The sequence below is a fragment of the Coenobita brevimanus genome, chromosome 26, assembly GCF_032717465.1.
Source record: "Coenobita brevimanus isolate Jiangsu-jjx chromosome 26, ASM3271746v2, whole genome shotgun sequence".
NCBI classification, from domain to species: Eukaryota; Metazoa; Arthropoda; class Malacostraca; order Decapoda; family Coenobitidae; genus Coenobita; species Coenobita brevimanus.
This window is the reverse complement of record NC_136979.1, coordinates 9,705,169-9,721,064: the sequence shown is the minus strand read 5'-3', so window position 1 is coordinate 9,721,064 and position 15,896 is coordinate 9,705,169. Positions and strand designations below refer to the sequence as shown.

The window sequence follows — 15,896 nt, the reverse complement described above, 5'->3', positions numbered from 1 at the left end:
TTAGTCCTAGAATATTAAAATTACATATGCTTATGGCACATACCTTCAGCTTTCTCCTGGAATGTTTGTTGAGCCTTTGTCGGTTACCGTAGGACTTGTGGAGACCTCTGAAGTTGGGTAACGAAGTCTCCACTTTGCACTTCCCGACAACCCGTAATATGATTACCACAGCCAGATATTAACACTATAAACACTACTCTATGATTTTCAAGTAGTTTGGGATCAATACACCAAAAAAAAACCCACTGTGAAAGCAATGAAAATTATGAGTGCGTCTGACCGTCGCACTTGCGCTAGTTCGCTCTTGGTACACTGTCATTTATTATTCATAAAACCCCTCACACTTTATATTTCTGTTACTATATAACACTTATATATATCTACAGTCTTTATCCATAAGTTTCCTTCAGTAGTATTAGTCTGTTGTCACTGTAGGGATTCAATTTCTTTCAGTAAAATACGTAGCATTCACTTTCTCGTCCTGTATACTAGCATTGAGAGTGAATGTCACTTTCACCTTCACTCTCATAACTCATAGTATTCAGACATGCTAGAGTGAAACTTTCACTTTCATTACTCCTAGGGTATATACTCGTATTCTTATAATACTACTGTACTCATTTACATTTCTATTTACGTTCTCTATTTTATTTATGTTATTTACATTTCTATTTTATTTACACTATGTTATGCACTGTCACTTGAAGTGACTTATAAAACTATTTTCCACTGTTCACGTATATTTACATTCATTACTTTCACTTGCTGTTTACACATTATTTACACATTACTGTATTTGCAATTCCACTTGCACTGTTTTACTCAATAGAAAGATCGTAGTCACTCTTTTATCAATTGTTAGCCCTTTACCTCTTTCCACATGAGGTTTAGTAGGGGATAAAGATCACAGGGCCCTTTGCATGGGGGTGAGAAGTCCCTGAAGCTAGCAAGAGTGAACAGACGTACCTCCATGTTGGAGGATGAGAGTGAACTGATAAGGGTGGGCCTGGGTGGTGGCCTACCTAGGGAAATTCATTACTACCAACGTTAGCCTCTTGACACAGCTAATATATAGCAGTGAAATGACTGGCTGGAAATCTAGACAATACATTATAAATTAGGTAGTTCCAGGTGAATGTAAATATCACTTAGGCTTCTCCCTTCTCTCCTTATATGTATATTTATTACGAAAATATATTATACGGCATAGGAGGAGGCCGTAGCACGGGCCGAACAGGGTAGTACTCCCGAGGGGAATGGGAATGGTGGTGATAGGGAGAGCTGGAGCTCCTGTTTCACTAGCTATCTAACCATCCCCCTTTGCTGACCTTTTCAGTGTGACAGTAACATGGAGAGTAGACCAGCATACTCTCCCAAACATTTCCTCTAACTATCTATGCACTACACCACATGCACTTTACATTTCACACAACGTATCCCACTACGTTACAGGGGTTGGCGCCAGCAAGGGCATGCGGCCAGAAAACTTTGCCCCCGCTACCTAGTGGCGGACTTCTGGGGGGAGGCGTGGCGGGGGTTCCGCCGGCATAGATCATGGGTCCAGGGCGAGATGGGGCTCGGGCCTGTGCTAGAGGGTACAGGGCATTGCGGTTCCCAGGCTGCCGCTGCCGCCCAATAGAGAGGGGCCCGAACCTGGGAGTAGCGTCCCAGGAGGCTGCCCTATCAGTGGGTGTATAATGGCGGGATAGTTGCAGTGCCAAGACGCGCTTGGAGGGTGTCCCTGCAGCTGTCCTGGCAGGGTGCCCCGAGGCCACTACCACAGCCACTGGTAAGCTGGTGGGCTAGGGGTCCCAGATCCATTGCCTGGACCTGGGATTGTGCGGTGAGTGGGACCTGTGCTGTGTCTGTCCCCATTTATTAACACTGAAGATGACAAAACAAAAAAGGTTTCAAAGCAAGCCTGAGGACAGTAAATCACCCATGGGGATGAGGGTGGGTTCATGGAATGTGGGAAGTTTGAGGGGAAGAGCAGGGGAAGTCGTTGAGGCATTCAGTAGGAGGTGGGTGGACGTGGCGTGTTTGCAGGAAGTCCGGTACAGGGGTGGATCAGCCAGAAAGATTGTTGGGAAGGACTGTTGCTATAAGTTGTTTTGGCAGGGGAGGACAGACGGATATGGAGGTGTTGGTGTGATGGTTGCGGAGAAATGGGTGGAATATGTTATGAATGTTTTGAGAGTAAGCGATAGGATATTGGTTGTGAAAATTCTGTTGGGAAGAAAGATAGCTGTGATTATATCGGCATATGTTCCACAGGCAGGATTGGATGAATCAGAGAAAGATAGATTTTGGGATGATTTAATACATGTAGTGGGTGGTATGCGGATGATGAGATAGTGATTTTGGGAGGGGACTTAAATGGTCATGTAGGTGAAGCAGCCCAAGGTTATGAAGGAGTGCATGGGGGATGTGCATATGGTCTAAGGAATGCAGAAGGGGAAAGGATACTCGAGTTTGGGGAGGCAACGGACATGATTGTGTGCAACACATATTTTAGGAAAAGAGACAGTAGGTTAATTACGTATGAGTCTGGGGGAAATAGCAGTCAGATAGATTATTTTCTGGTTAGGAGGGCCGATAGGAGGTTAGTGAGGGATGTTAAAGTTATAGGAAGTGAGGAGTGTGTGCAGCAGCACAAACTATTGATTTGTGATATGGTGCTTAAAGAACAAATGATGAAAAAGAGGACTTATGTACCTAGGAGGAAAATATGGAAGCTGAAAAACCAAGTAGTAAGGGATGCCTTCTATAGCGAGTTGAGGAGAGTGGTGGCTGAACAGGGAGCTGTAGACAGAGGCGTTAATGAACAGTACAGAGCCCTCAAGAACAATTTCTTGAGAGTTACTGATGTAACATGCGGCTGGACAAGAGGACCACCAAGACATAAAGTAACTTGGTGGTGGGATGAGGGTGTAGAAGCTGCAATTAAGGAGAAAAGAAGGCTTTTCCAGGAATGGAAGAAGGGTGGTAGCAAAGAGGAATATTTGGCTGCCAAGCGTAGGGCTAGGAGAGAGGTATACAGGGCAAAGTCTGAGTCACAGAGACAATTACTTGATAACCTAAATCATGGGAAAAGGAAAAATATATTTAGGGTGGCAGGTCAGGTGAAGAGGGATAATCGGGATATCATAGGTGAGCAGTGTGTGAAGAATGATGAAGGAAGGGTAGTGGTGAACAGTGAGGATATTAAAGATGCATGGAGAGAGCATTATAACCGGTTGTTGAATGAGGAGTTTGACTGGGACAGGGAAGGTTTGGAGCCAGCAGATCCAGTGTCTGGCCCTTGGCCTTTGATTGATACTGCTACTGTGAGTGAGGCAATAGGCAGGATGAGGGTGGGGAAGGCAGCAGGTGTGTCTGGGTTGACTGCCGAAATGTTGAAGGCCTCAGGCGATATAGGGGTGAGTTTAGTCACTGACCTGATAAATAGGATTATTTATGAGTGTGTTGTCGCAGATGATTGGCTGAAGAGTGTAATTGTAAATGTGTATAAAGGGAAGGGTGATGCCCTGGAAAGAGGGAATTATAGAGGTATAAAGCTTTTAGATCAGATAATGAAGGTAATGGAGAGAGTTTTAGAAGGTATGATTAGAGAAAGAGTGAATATTGATGAGATGCAGTTTGGGTTTATGCCAGGTAGGGGGACCACTGATGCCATATTCATTGTTCGACAGCTTCAGGAAAAATATATTGGTAGGAGAAGGGATCTTTATTTTGTTTTTGTTGATTTTGAAAAGGCCTTTGACAGAGTCCCTAGAGAGGTGGTGAAGTGGGCAATGAGAAAGCTTGGCTTGGAGGAGTGGCTGGTTAGGGTGGTTATGGCCATGTATGTGGGTGCTCACACCCAGGTGAGAGTGAATGGAGATTTGAGTGATGAGTTTTCCGTGAATGTTGGTGTGCATCAGGGGTCAGTCTTGAGTCCCATGTTGTTTATCATGGTACAGTACTCGTCAGAAGTATTCAGCGTTGTCCGCCGGGCGCGCAATACTTATGGCCGAAAAAGAATCACCCATTTTTGGGGGTAAGAATTGAGCCACAAGTTTGAGCTCCGAGCATGACGTCACGGTAGCCTGAGGCCTTCCGACATGCTGGTTGGTTCCCGCCTCAGTCGCCCACGGGCTGCCTGAGAGAGAGGAACTCCGCCGAGTGTCCCTCTCAAATTGCGCCATTTTTTACCGAGTGTCCCGCAGTGTTTTGGCCTTCAAAACTTTGTTATGGCACCTACCAGTGAACTATTGAGTGAAATCATATCCCAGATCATTGCTCTAAAGGAGGCAGGCCACCAGACAAAGGAAATTAGTGAATTGGTTGGTGTGGCACGATCGACAGTGCGTCGTTGGTGTGCGCGGTTTCGGGAGGAAAACAGTGGTGAAGTTCCCACAAAGAAACCGAGGTCTGGTAGGCCTAGGAAAACTTCCCCAAGGTCTGTTAATGTTTTAAAACGTGCAGTGGAGTTTAATCCTCGTGTGAGTGGAAGGAAAATTAAGGAGAGCAACCCAGAAGTGTTTGGTGAGGTGTCAGTGAGAACAGTGTCTCGTAGGGTGCATGAACTTGGTTACACAAGTCACAGGCCTGTGAAAAAGCCTCTTCTTTCTAGCAGCCAGAGAATTCATAGGCTTGCCTTTGCTAATAAATATCTAAACTGGGGTGAGGAGCAATGGTTGTCAGTGTTGTGGTCTGATGAGGCAACGTTTAGTGTTACCTGTAACAGAGGAGCACGCAAAGGTAGTGACCCACTTGACCCACGGTATGTAGAAAGCACAGTTAAACATCCTGATTCACTCATGGTATGGGGTTGTTTCTCAGGGAAGGGTTTGGGGAAGCTTGTTGTACTTCCCAAGAACCTCAGAGTGAATCAGGATGTTTACCTGGAGCTTCTGTGTGATCATTTACCAGACTCCTTCGAGCTAACAGGTGCACGAGTGTTTCAGCAGGACGGTGCACCTGCTCACAAGGCCAAATCGGTCACCAATTGGCTTCGTGACTGTGAGGTATCATTCATGACAGACTGGCCAGGAAATAGCCCGGACCTCAACCCGATTGAAAACCTCTGGTACCTCGTAAAGAAGAGTCTCCAAGGGAAGGACGTGAGCTCTTTGCCTAAGCTGGAAGCCGCCATTCGTGACTCCTGGGACAAAATACCGCTCCAGCACCTCAGGAGCCTCGCCCTTTCACTTCCAAGACGTCTCAGGTCCGTGAAGAAACGTAAAGGCTACCCTACGAAGCACTAAAGGTAAATAAAATGCATTATTTATATGTTTTTTCAATGTTGAAAGGTTTGTTTCTCATGAGGGACGCAGGGCGCTCCATACTTCTGACGAGCACTGTACTTGAAGCCCTTTCATGTGACTTTAGAAACGGACTTCCGTGGGAGTTGTTGTATGCTGATGATTTGGTGTTGATTGCAGAGAATGAAAGGGAGGCGGAGGAAAGGTTTAGGAAGTGGAGAGATGGTATGGGGCAAAAGGGTTTAAGGGTAAATGCAGATAAAACAAAAGTGATGATATCTAGGGTTGGTGGCGGTACTGTCAAAGACGAGGGAGAGTGGCCATGTGCAGTTTGCCACAAGGGCGTGGGAAGTAATTCCATCTTGTGCGGTGTGTGTGATAAATGGGTGCATAAGAGATGTAGTGGTATCAGAGGTAGACTGCGAGATAATGCTGATTTTATGTGTACGGCGTGCCGGGGTGAGCAGGTGGAGATCGTCAGACGTGAAAGAATTGAACTTGCTGGTGAATCTCTTGAGTGTGTGGAAGAGTTTTGTTATTTAGGAGACATGTTGTGTGCTGGAGGTGGGGCTGGAGCTAGCTCTGTGGCTAGGGTGAGAAGTGGTTGGAAGAAGTTCAGGGAGCTCTTGCCTCTCCTGACATTGAGGGGCTCTCCCTACGTGCTAAGGGGTCTTTGTATGCAGCGTGTGTTAGGAGTGTAATGCTGTATGGCAGTGAGACCTGGGCAGTGAAGGAGGAAGACATTCGCCGGCTCAGACGTACAGAAATGACAATGATTAGGTGGATGTGCAGTGCGTCCCTGCGTCCAAGGCCTGGAGGGGCTGGGTTTACAATGGAAGAGTTGAGAGGTAGGATGGGACTGGAGTGTATTGGTGTTGTGATGAGGAGAGGTAGATTGAGGTGGTTTGGACATGTGGAGAGGATGGGGGATGATAGCTGGGTGAGGAAGGTGAGAAGTGTTAATATTGGGGGTGGGGTTATGAGGGGTAGACCGAGAAAGACATGGGACGAGGTCATTAAGTGTGACCTTAGGGTTAAGGGACTGAACAGGGAGGCTGCAATGGATCGTGCAGCATGGAGAGCCGCCATTAGGTGACCAAGGCCGACACATGCAAGCATGTTGGAGCCTTTAAAAACGAAAACGAAAACGAAAACGATTTCAAGGGGAAATAAACAGCGAAAATTTGCGAACGAGTGCACGTGAGGTGTTGTCAGGTGATAATTAGCCAATTCCAGGTGTATGGCACTCTCACTTACCTTATTTCTTTCTTGTATATGTTATTTGGTATAAGAATAGGGCATAGGGCTTATTTCAATGGATGAAATCAGTGAAAAATTCCAGGGAAGATTTACTTAATGTAGCACGGCCGGGCAGGCGAGAGGATAGGGTAATGGAGGGGGGGTGGGGAGGGGAGTCAAGAATGGGGAGAAATGGGTAAGTTGCCAACAATGGATGGGAGTACAGATGAGATTAGGAGTGCTGACTAGTGTTGGACATTGGCAGTACTGATAGATGATACAAGCCCCCACTTGGAAGCCCGGGTGAATTCAAAATAACACAGAATCACAGAAGCGACGCCCCGCGTTATGATCCCTTGCTCCCAAGCGTCACGAAAGTGACGCCCCGCGGTTAAGGGGTTAGCACGTGTTCCCTACATGACAGCAAGTGGGTTGGCGGAGGGTTAGTGCCCCTCCCAAGAAAACAATTAACTAAAAATATGAAAAAGAAGCCTCAGACCAGGACTGACCAAAAGGTGCTGACTAAGGACTGAACAAAGGACTTGGTATGGATATCTGCATGGAATGTAAGGGGTGCAAATGATGAGGTGAAAGAGAGAGAGATTGTCCTGGTGCTTCAGGGTTCGAAAGTGGATGTATGTGGACTAACCAAAACTAAATGGAGAGGTGAGAGAGTGAGGGAATGGAAGTATGGATGGGGTATATGCACGGGAGTAGGTGACAGTGAGAGGGTGTTGTGAGTAACAGATGGAAGGAGAATACAAGAGAGTATGGTTCACTTGGCTCAAGGATTGTGTGGGTAAGAGTGAAAGTGGGACTACAAATGTGGGCAATTGCGTGAGTGTATGCTTCAATGCAAGATCGTGCGAGCAGAGTGAGAGAAGGGTTCTGGACAAATGTGGAAGAGTGCTTGGAAAAGTTTAAAAGGAATAAGAGAGTGTTTTTGATTGGAGATATGAATGGAAAAGTAGGGAATGTGAAGGTGGATGGAGTAGTTGGTGAGTGGGGTGTGCCTGCAGAGATGGATGAGAATGGCAGTGCTTTAGTGGACATTTGTGCCGGGAGGAGGTTGGTGGTAGCTAATACCCTCTTCAGGCACAAAATGATCCATGGGAATACTTGGCGAGTGATGAGAAGGGTGGATGGTGAAGTGAATGAACGGAGGGCAATGATTGATTATGTGTGTGTGGATGAAAGGCTGAGAAGTTGTGTAATGGATGCAAGAGTATATAGAGGTTGGGGGAGTGAACTTTCGGACCACCACTTGGTGGTGGTCAAAGTCCAAACAAAATGGAGAAATAGAAATAGGGAAGGACAGGAGGAAGTAGTTCTTACAAGGAGGGTAGAAAAGTTACAAGTGGATGGAAAAAGGGCAGAATATAAGAGGAAAGTGGGGGAGCGATTGGGTAAATACAGATTGGAGCAGATGGGGAACATGGAAGGTGTGTGCAAGATATTCACAGAAGAAATCGGTGCAGTATGTGAGGTGGTGTGTGGGGTGAAGAGAAGACGAAAGGGGATGCAGGAAACAGCATGGTGGACTGAAGAGGTAAGAGAGGCTGTGGCACAAAAGGAGAAAGCATATAATGAGTGGATGAGAAACAGGGGCATGGAAGAAGTTGAGAGACAGAAGAGAGAGTTATATGTAGAGAGGAAGAGAGAGGTGAAAAGATTAGTAAGAGAGTAAGAAGAGAGTGGATGAGGAATTTGGAAGGAATTTGAATATAAAGTGGAGGGAATGTAAGAAAATGTTCTGGAAAGAGGTAGAGTTAGACAGGTGCCAAAGAAGTTAGTTGGGGAGTGAAAGATAAAAATGGTAAATTACTAGTGGAGAAGGGAGAAAAAGTAAGCAGATGGAGAGAACGCTTTAATGAATTGTTGAACATAGATAATGAAAGTAATGCAAGTATAAATGGCTGGGGAATGGCAGGGAGAAGGAGGGATGTGAGAAGAGAGGAAGAAATCAGTAGGATGGAAGTTGTGGAAGCAATGAAGAAAGTTAAAATAGGGAAAGCCCCAGGAATTGATGGAGTGTGTGGTGAAATGCTGAATGAATGGAGGAGAGATAGTAATAGAATGGATGTGGAAGATGTGCAGATTGACTTGGGAGGAAGGTAAAGTCCCAGAGGAATGGAAGCAAGGTATAATTATTCCCTTGTACAAAGGAAAAGGGGGAAAAAGAAGTGTTTGGGAATCATAGGGGCATTTGTCTTCTTAGTGTAATAGGAAAAGTATATGGTAGGATACTTATTGACAGAGTTAGGGAAATAACAGAGGAATTAGTTGGAGAAGAACAGGGAGGTTTTAAGAAGGGGAGAGGTTGTGTAGATCAGATATTCATCCTTAGATCTTTAGTGGAAAAGTTTCTAGAGAACGGAAAGAAGTTGTATGTAGCCTTCATGGATTTGGAGAAAGCATATAACAGGGTGGATAGACAAGGACTGGAAAGTATTAAGAATATATGGAGTGGATGGGAAGTTGTTGAAGGCCATGAAGAGTATGTATGAGAGTGCTAAGGCTGCAGTGCGTGTGGATAGTGAACTGAGTGAATTTTTCTCTTTGAAGGTTGGATTGAAACAGGGATGTGTCATGTTTCCATGTTGTTCAATCTGTATATGGATGGGGTTGTAAAAGAGATAGGTACAAAGTAGGGCAATGGATGCTGGAGTGGCCCTAGTGAGAGAGGGCAGTGTTTGGAAACTCCCTGTACTGTTGTTTGCGGATGATACTGTGTTGTTAAGTGAAGATGAAGGGGGACTGCAAAGCATGGTGGATGAGCTTGGGAGAGTGTGTGAGAAACAGAATCTAAAGGTGAATGTTGGGAAGAGTAAAGTGATGGTCTTCGAGAAAAGTGAAGTCAGTGAATGTACAGTGAGATTGGATGGGGAGGAAATGAAGAATATGAGTGCGTTTAAGTACTTGGGTAGTGTGATGAGTAAGGATGGAAGTTTAGAGGGTGTAGTGCTTGGAAGGGTGCAGCAGGGAAGAAAGGTTGCTGGTTCCTTGAAAGCAGTGATAAGAAGCAGGGAAGTGAGTATGAAAGTAAGAAAGCTACTACATGACAGATTTGTGATACCAACTCTAATGTACGGAAGTGAAGCTTGGACCTTGTTGGAGGGGCACAAGTCAGTGGAAATGTGTTATTTGAGAGGAGCATGTGGAGTCATATGGAGAGAGAGACTGAAGACTGACAAATGAGGAAGTGAAGGAGTGTTGTGGTGTGGATGTGGATGTGATAGGACGCGTTAGGAGAAACACATTAAGGTGGTTTGGCCATGTGGAGAGGATGGAGAGTGAGAGACTGATGAGGAGAGTGTATGTGAGTGAGGTGGAGGGGGGGAGAGGGAGGAGTAGGCCTGGGATGAGATGGAGGGATGGAGTGGAGAGGTATATGAGAGAGGGGTGTGTGAGCTGGGAGCAGGGCAGTGAAATGGCGGGGGACAGAGCGACATGGAGGTGATTTGTTTGTGGCCTCCCCTTATGGGATTAAGGCATCTGGCAGCAGATAGATAGATAGATTCAATCTCCTTTCTGAAGGTAGTGCTGATCATTGTACTGACAGGGTTAATTAGTTATACTCTGCTGTGTTTGTTTTCCTCAGAGATTTCTGCAGTGAGCAGTGCAGTGTTCAGTTAAATCTGATGTTTTTTTTTTTTTTTCCCCGTCTCCTCTGTCCCCTGTTTATATCATTTTGTCATCACAAAATATATTTTACTTTCCTTGTTTTCTATTGGTTGTGACCATCTCAAAAGTCTCATTTATTCCTGCTTTCCTACAGTACAAGTGTGCATCAACAGTACTTTCAGTGGGAGGGATACGTCAGCAGTTCAGTATAGCGGAGAACATCCAGCTTTCTCTCTATGGCTCAGAGTTCCTGCGACATGCTCATAAGTTGCTGGCTGTTGAAGGACATGACCCACCTGATGTGCAGTTCAGTCCTCATGGCTATCTCACCTTGGCTTCTGTGGATGGTGCTGAGCAGCTTCATCAAAACTATCAACTTCAGGTGTACGTCATAACTGGTTGTTAACCCCTTGGGTTATATGAGACATTTTTTGTTTTATTCTTGTGATATCCAGACAGCTTTATTACAATTTAGGGGAGAATTTTCAGATTGGAGAGGTTAGATATAATCTACCACCCATTCACTACAACAAATCTTTCCAAGGTTGAAAAAATTGTCAGGCAGTAGCAAGTGATAAGAAACAGGGAAGTGAGGATGGAAGAGAAAAAGTTACTGCATGACAGTATTGTGATACCAACTCTAACGTATGGATGTGAAGCCTGGACCTTGTTGGAGGGACAGAAGTCAAGAGTGAGAGCAGTGGAAGTGAGTTATTTAAGAGCATGTGGAGTCACATGGAGAGACAGACTGACAAATGAGGAAGTGAAGGATCATTGTGGTGTGGATGTGGATGTGATAGGAAGTGTTAGGAGAAACACACTGAGGTGGTTTGGCCATATGGAGAGGATGGAGAGTGAGAGACTAACAAGGAGAGTGTATGTGAGTGAGGTAGAAGGGGGGAGAGAGAGGGGGAGGCCAAGGATGAGGTGGAGGGATGAAGTGGAAAGGTATATGAAAGAGGGGTGTGTGAGCTGGAAGCAGGGCAGGGAAATGGTGGGGGACAGGGCGACATGGAGGCGATTTGTTTGTGGCCACCCCTTAAGGGATTAAGGCATTTGGTAATAGATGGATAGATAGCAAGGAAAAAACTACAGATGATGTCATCTGTATTTAAGGGGTTAATCCCTTGACTTTGAATTACTTGTTTTACATTTTATTTTGGCCAAGGAGAAGGTGGAGGGACATGGTGGATGTGTAAGGAAGAGAGGTATGGAAGCCAGTGGGGCAAAGGGACTGGCAAGAGATTGAGCTGGCTGGATGAATGTTGTGAGAAGAAGTGCATGATCAGGAATTTGGCACCCCTTTTTAATGTGAGAGCGTCCGGATTGACTCTATCGGATATGTTTATGTGAAGATACAGAATGTGGTGAATGTTTTTGGTGTATCAGATAGCGCCAGCATTCTGGGGGCTTGAATGATGAGTGAATGGATGTATGGCCCATTGGATTGGGCAAACTTGGGCTGTCTGGACATTGCTACTCCTCACCCTGCCCTAGGGTGGGAAGGGAGGTCTGGATGATGATGATGATGATGATGATGATGATGCGAATTCCGTTCACGCTCGTCAGTGGAGAAGTGCATGTGCAGCCTCATTCTTGACCAATATCCGTGGTCTCAGTGCCAATATGAATTCAGTTCATTTTTTCCTACAATCCATATCCCTTCTAGCCCTGTTCCTCACAAAACCCCATATCTCTCCCTCTACCGAAATATCCCCATTTTGTTTTCCTGGTTACCATCTCCGCACAAACTTCTGTAACAAGGGTGGCACCTGTTGTTATATCAGATCTGAATTTGCAGTTGGCACTGTTTTAAACTTCAACTAATTTTGATTACTCACTGTATAAACTAAATTATCTATTACCAAATATATCTGTATAGTCTATCGCTCCTCTAATGCTTCATCAGAACCCTGTGTATTTGACACCATATCCACACAGTTGAGTAACCATAACCTTACCTATAGCATTGAAATGACCATATTGGGTGATTTTAACGTACATAATGTAGAATGTCTATTGCATTCTCCCAGGACTGATGATACTGGTCTAGAGTACGAGCTGTTTGCAGAATCGTTTAATCTCACACAGTTGGTAAAGCAACCAACCAGAATACCAGATAATTCAGACCATAATGCTCATCTCATGGATCTATTCCTGACAAATAATCCAGATCAATACAGGATAGAAGTACTGTCACCACTTGGTTCCTCTGACCACAGTCTCATCAAAGCCTTATTAGTTGGCTCCCCCAAACCTCTACGTTCTGAACCTGTCAGGGTGACCCAATGGCACTTTGATAGGGCAAACTCGGATGGATTTAGAAATGATTTTGCTGACATTCCGTGGCAGTATTTCCTCTCCAGTGATGTTAGTTCTACCCAGTCCCACATTAATGACTTAATACTAGGTGGTATGGATTTATTCATACCAAGTCAACAATTCACTAAAAGATCAAACTCCCCAGGGTAGTTTGATAGCAATTGTGCCAGAGCAGTGGCCCAAAATCATTAACAAATAACTCATACTTAAAATAAAAAAAACATTTGAATCACTCTGTCAATTTAAAATTGCTAGAAACCATGCAGAAGCAGTAATAAATCTCGCTAAATCAAACTTTCTTCAAAACCAAGCATCAAAACTTCTTGACAATCGTAATGACAGTAGAATATTCTGGTCAACTTCCAATTCTTTCAGAAATAACTTTAACAAGTCATCACCCGTTCCCCAACAAAATCTTCAGACAGGAACACTACAAATGACCCTCGAGGCAAAGCAAATATTTTTGCCAGTAAATTTGCCAGAAATTCTACCATAGAGGAAGTCAGCCAGAACGCCTCAGTACTAGAACTTGACTTCCTTGAAATTGTTCTACTTAAAATACAGAATAGATACGTAAAATCCATCGTAAACAATTTACCAACCAACAAAGCTCCAGGCCCAGATGGAATTCCTCCAATTGTTTTGAAAAAGTGCTCTCCAGAGCTTGCCTCTATTTAGGTTAATTAATCAGGCAGTGCATATGTACTTCTTCATTCCCAAACTCATGGAAAGAAGCCAATATCCACCCAGTTTCAAAGAAAAGACGTTCCTCTGACCTCTCTGAGTACAGGTCAATAGCTATCACATCTTCTCTTGGTAAAGTATTTGAAATTGTAATCAATAAGCACATAGGTAAACACCTTGAATCCAACAACTTAATTAGTGATAAACAATACAGTGAGTCCTTGATAAACGAAAACCTGAAGTATGAGTTTTTGATGTTACGAAAGTGATGAATATAGGACAAATTCCACATTATGAAAGTATCTGTCCCAATGATCCAAAAAGCGATACGAAAGGAATATGAGAAATTCAAAATGGGCGCTCACTTGTGGCGAGGACACGAACTAACCCCTCTCTGGTAAACAGTTTTTCGCACGCTTCTCAGTTGAGTCCACGGTTTTGGGACAGTTTGCTGTCAGGTCGATTCCCCGTCACTTATTTACATATCAGTTTATTTAGCAAGTATATTAGTTTTGATTTATATGAGTTATAAAGGTGATGTGGTTTATTCTTTTTATAATACATGTAAAGTATGGCATCAAATAGTTGATATTAACGGAAAAAAATATAAATGTATTGAAATGTGAATCAGGTAACATACAATGTTTCACTTCATAGTTTAACATAAGGCTACATATGAGACATTACTCATTTATATAAATGCCTAAAAACCACAAGTGAACGGTCGACATACTCTAAAATTATACAAATAATCTTATATTATGTCCACATTCTCAGCTAATCAATCAGTCCCAACCAGCTGCATCCAAAAATTACAATAAAAATGACTGAAGACAGCTATAGGAGATGCCAGATTATAATTCAAAGTGGACTACAGTGAGGCAGAAGCAAGTTAATTATTGACTACAAGTGCAGATTATAAATACGGTACTCCCTGTACTATCCAGATGCCCATTTTCTGGACACCCCTCTTACCAGACATGTTGGTCCCGGGATTTATTATTCGTAAAATTGCCCAAAAATCGCAAAAGAAATTGAAAAAAATCTGACATTTTTTCCCCCCCGGAATTCGAACTCAGCGCGCGTGGCGCGGACCAGCTGTGTTTTGGTGCATAGTTCCGCTGCCGTCCAGTAGAGCGCCCCTGCATCCCCCCTACTTACTGCCCGTGTCTTGTTGTGAGTGCACACTCGTCATGATGGCTGCCCACGTGCTCGCTTTTGTGGTGGTGCCCTACCTGCTGCAGGCTCTCCTGCAGCTCTCCTGCCTCTTCTTTGTGTGTGTGATGATGACCCCACCGCCTGAGAAGAGGAAGAGAGTGGTTTTGACTCTGGAGAAGAAGAGGGAGATATTGGACAAGGTGGACGCGGGATGGTCAACCTCACGCATCCTCCGTGAATTCAACCTGGCCCGATCTACTTTGTTTGAAATCAAGAGATCCTGTGACAAACTCATGCAGTACACGGCTGACTTCTCATTGAAGAACAAACACAACGTGGAGAGGAAGATGATGTTTACTTCCCAGTATGCTGAAGTCGACCGCTCCACGTTGATTTGGTATAGACAGCAATGTGCTGCTGGTGTGCTGGTGCGTGGCAAGGAGCTGAAGGCTGCTGCTGAGAAGTTTACAAGGCTTCATGACGCCCCAGACTTCAAGGCATCCGAGGGTTGGCTCTTCGTGTTCAAGTTACGAGATGGCCTTACCAACTGTAAGTCTTGTGGCGAAACTTTGGACGCCAACGAGGATGGAGTAGAGAAGTTTTGGCACAAGGTGAAGGGCTTGATCGACAGGGAGGGCCTCACTCTCGGTCAAGTCTACAATGTTGACGAAACTGGTTTCTTCTGTCGTTCTTTGCCAACTAACACTCTAGCCGACAAGACAGAGAAGCATGTATCTGGCAGCAAGCTCTGCAAGCAACAGATATCTGCTTTGTGTTGTGCCAGTGCTAACGGCATGCACTGGCTCAAGCCTGTTATTGTTGGCCGTGCAAAGCAGCCTCGGTGTCTTCGTTGGGTGATGGATGTCCTTCCTGTCGTTTGGTACCACTCTTTGAAGGCATGGTTCACTGCCCAGATCTTCAAAGATTGGTTCCACTGCCATTTCATCAAGGAGGTCATCAATTACCAGACGAAGACACTGGGAATCCCACGCGACCGGGTAAAGGCCCTCCTTCTCTTGGATAATACACCTGCCCACCCGTGCGACAAGGACTTGATGGCTGAGAATTGGCGCATTAGATGCATGTTTATTCCACCTAATACGACTGCTCTCATCCAGCCAATGGACCTAGGAGTGATTGTGGCAACGAAAAGGCTGTGCCAAAGGAAGTTTTTGGACGAGGTGATGGTTCTCGAGGACGAGGGCGAGCGCAGGGAGGGACGGGACATGCGAGGCCAGCGGACTTTGGAAAACATTAGACTCTACAACATCAAGTCTGCAATCTACAGCTGGGCCAGTGCATGGAAGGAAGTCCCTGTAAAGACTCTAGAAAATGGTTGGTCTCGTCTGGTTCTCAGAACGGATTTGGAGCACAGTTTCCTAGTTTTTTTGACGTGGACAATTTTCATGCACGTCTACGTGCTCATGGTGACGATGTTGATGTGGACGAAGTGCGTGAGTGGTTGGATAACGACGAGGGCAATCCTGGGTATCAGACCATGTCTTATATCGAGATCACATCTTCAGTTACAGGTGTCAGTACCCAACTTGAAGATTCCGACGAGGACGGCGACGATGATACAGACTCCTCTCAGCGTGACACTACTCCAGCCATCCCCAAGCT

The 15,896-nt window shown here is 44.9% G+C and overlaps 1 protein-coding gene across 1 annotated transcript in view; it reads left to right on the top strand.

Annotated features, from left to right (window-relative positions):
* Window positions 1-15,896, top strand: part of LOC145394179 (FAD-dependent oxidoreductase domain-containing protein 1) — a 129,493-nt gene that overhangs the window by 5,040 nt on the left and 108,557 nt on the right. Inside the window, exon 2 of the mRNA XM_080268162.1 lies at window positions 10,264-10,493. Coding sequence (XP_080124288.1) covers window positions 10,264-10,493 — 230 coding nt within the window. The remainder of the gene's footprint in view (window positions 1-10,263; window positions 10,494-15,896) is intronic.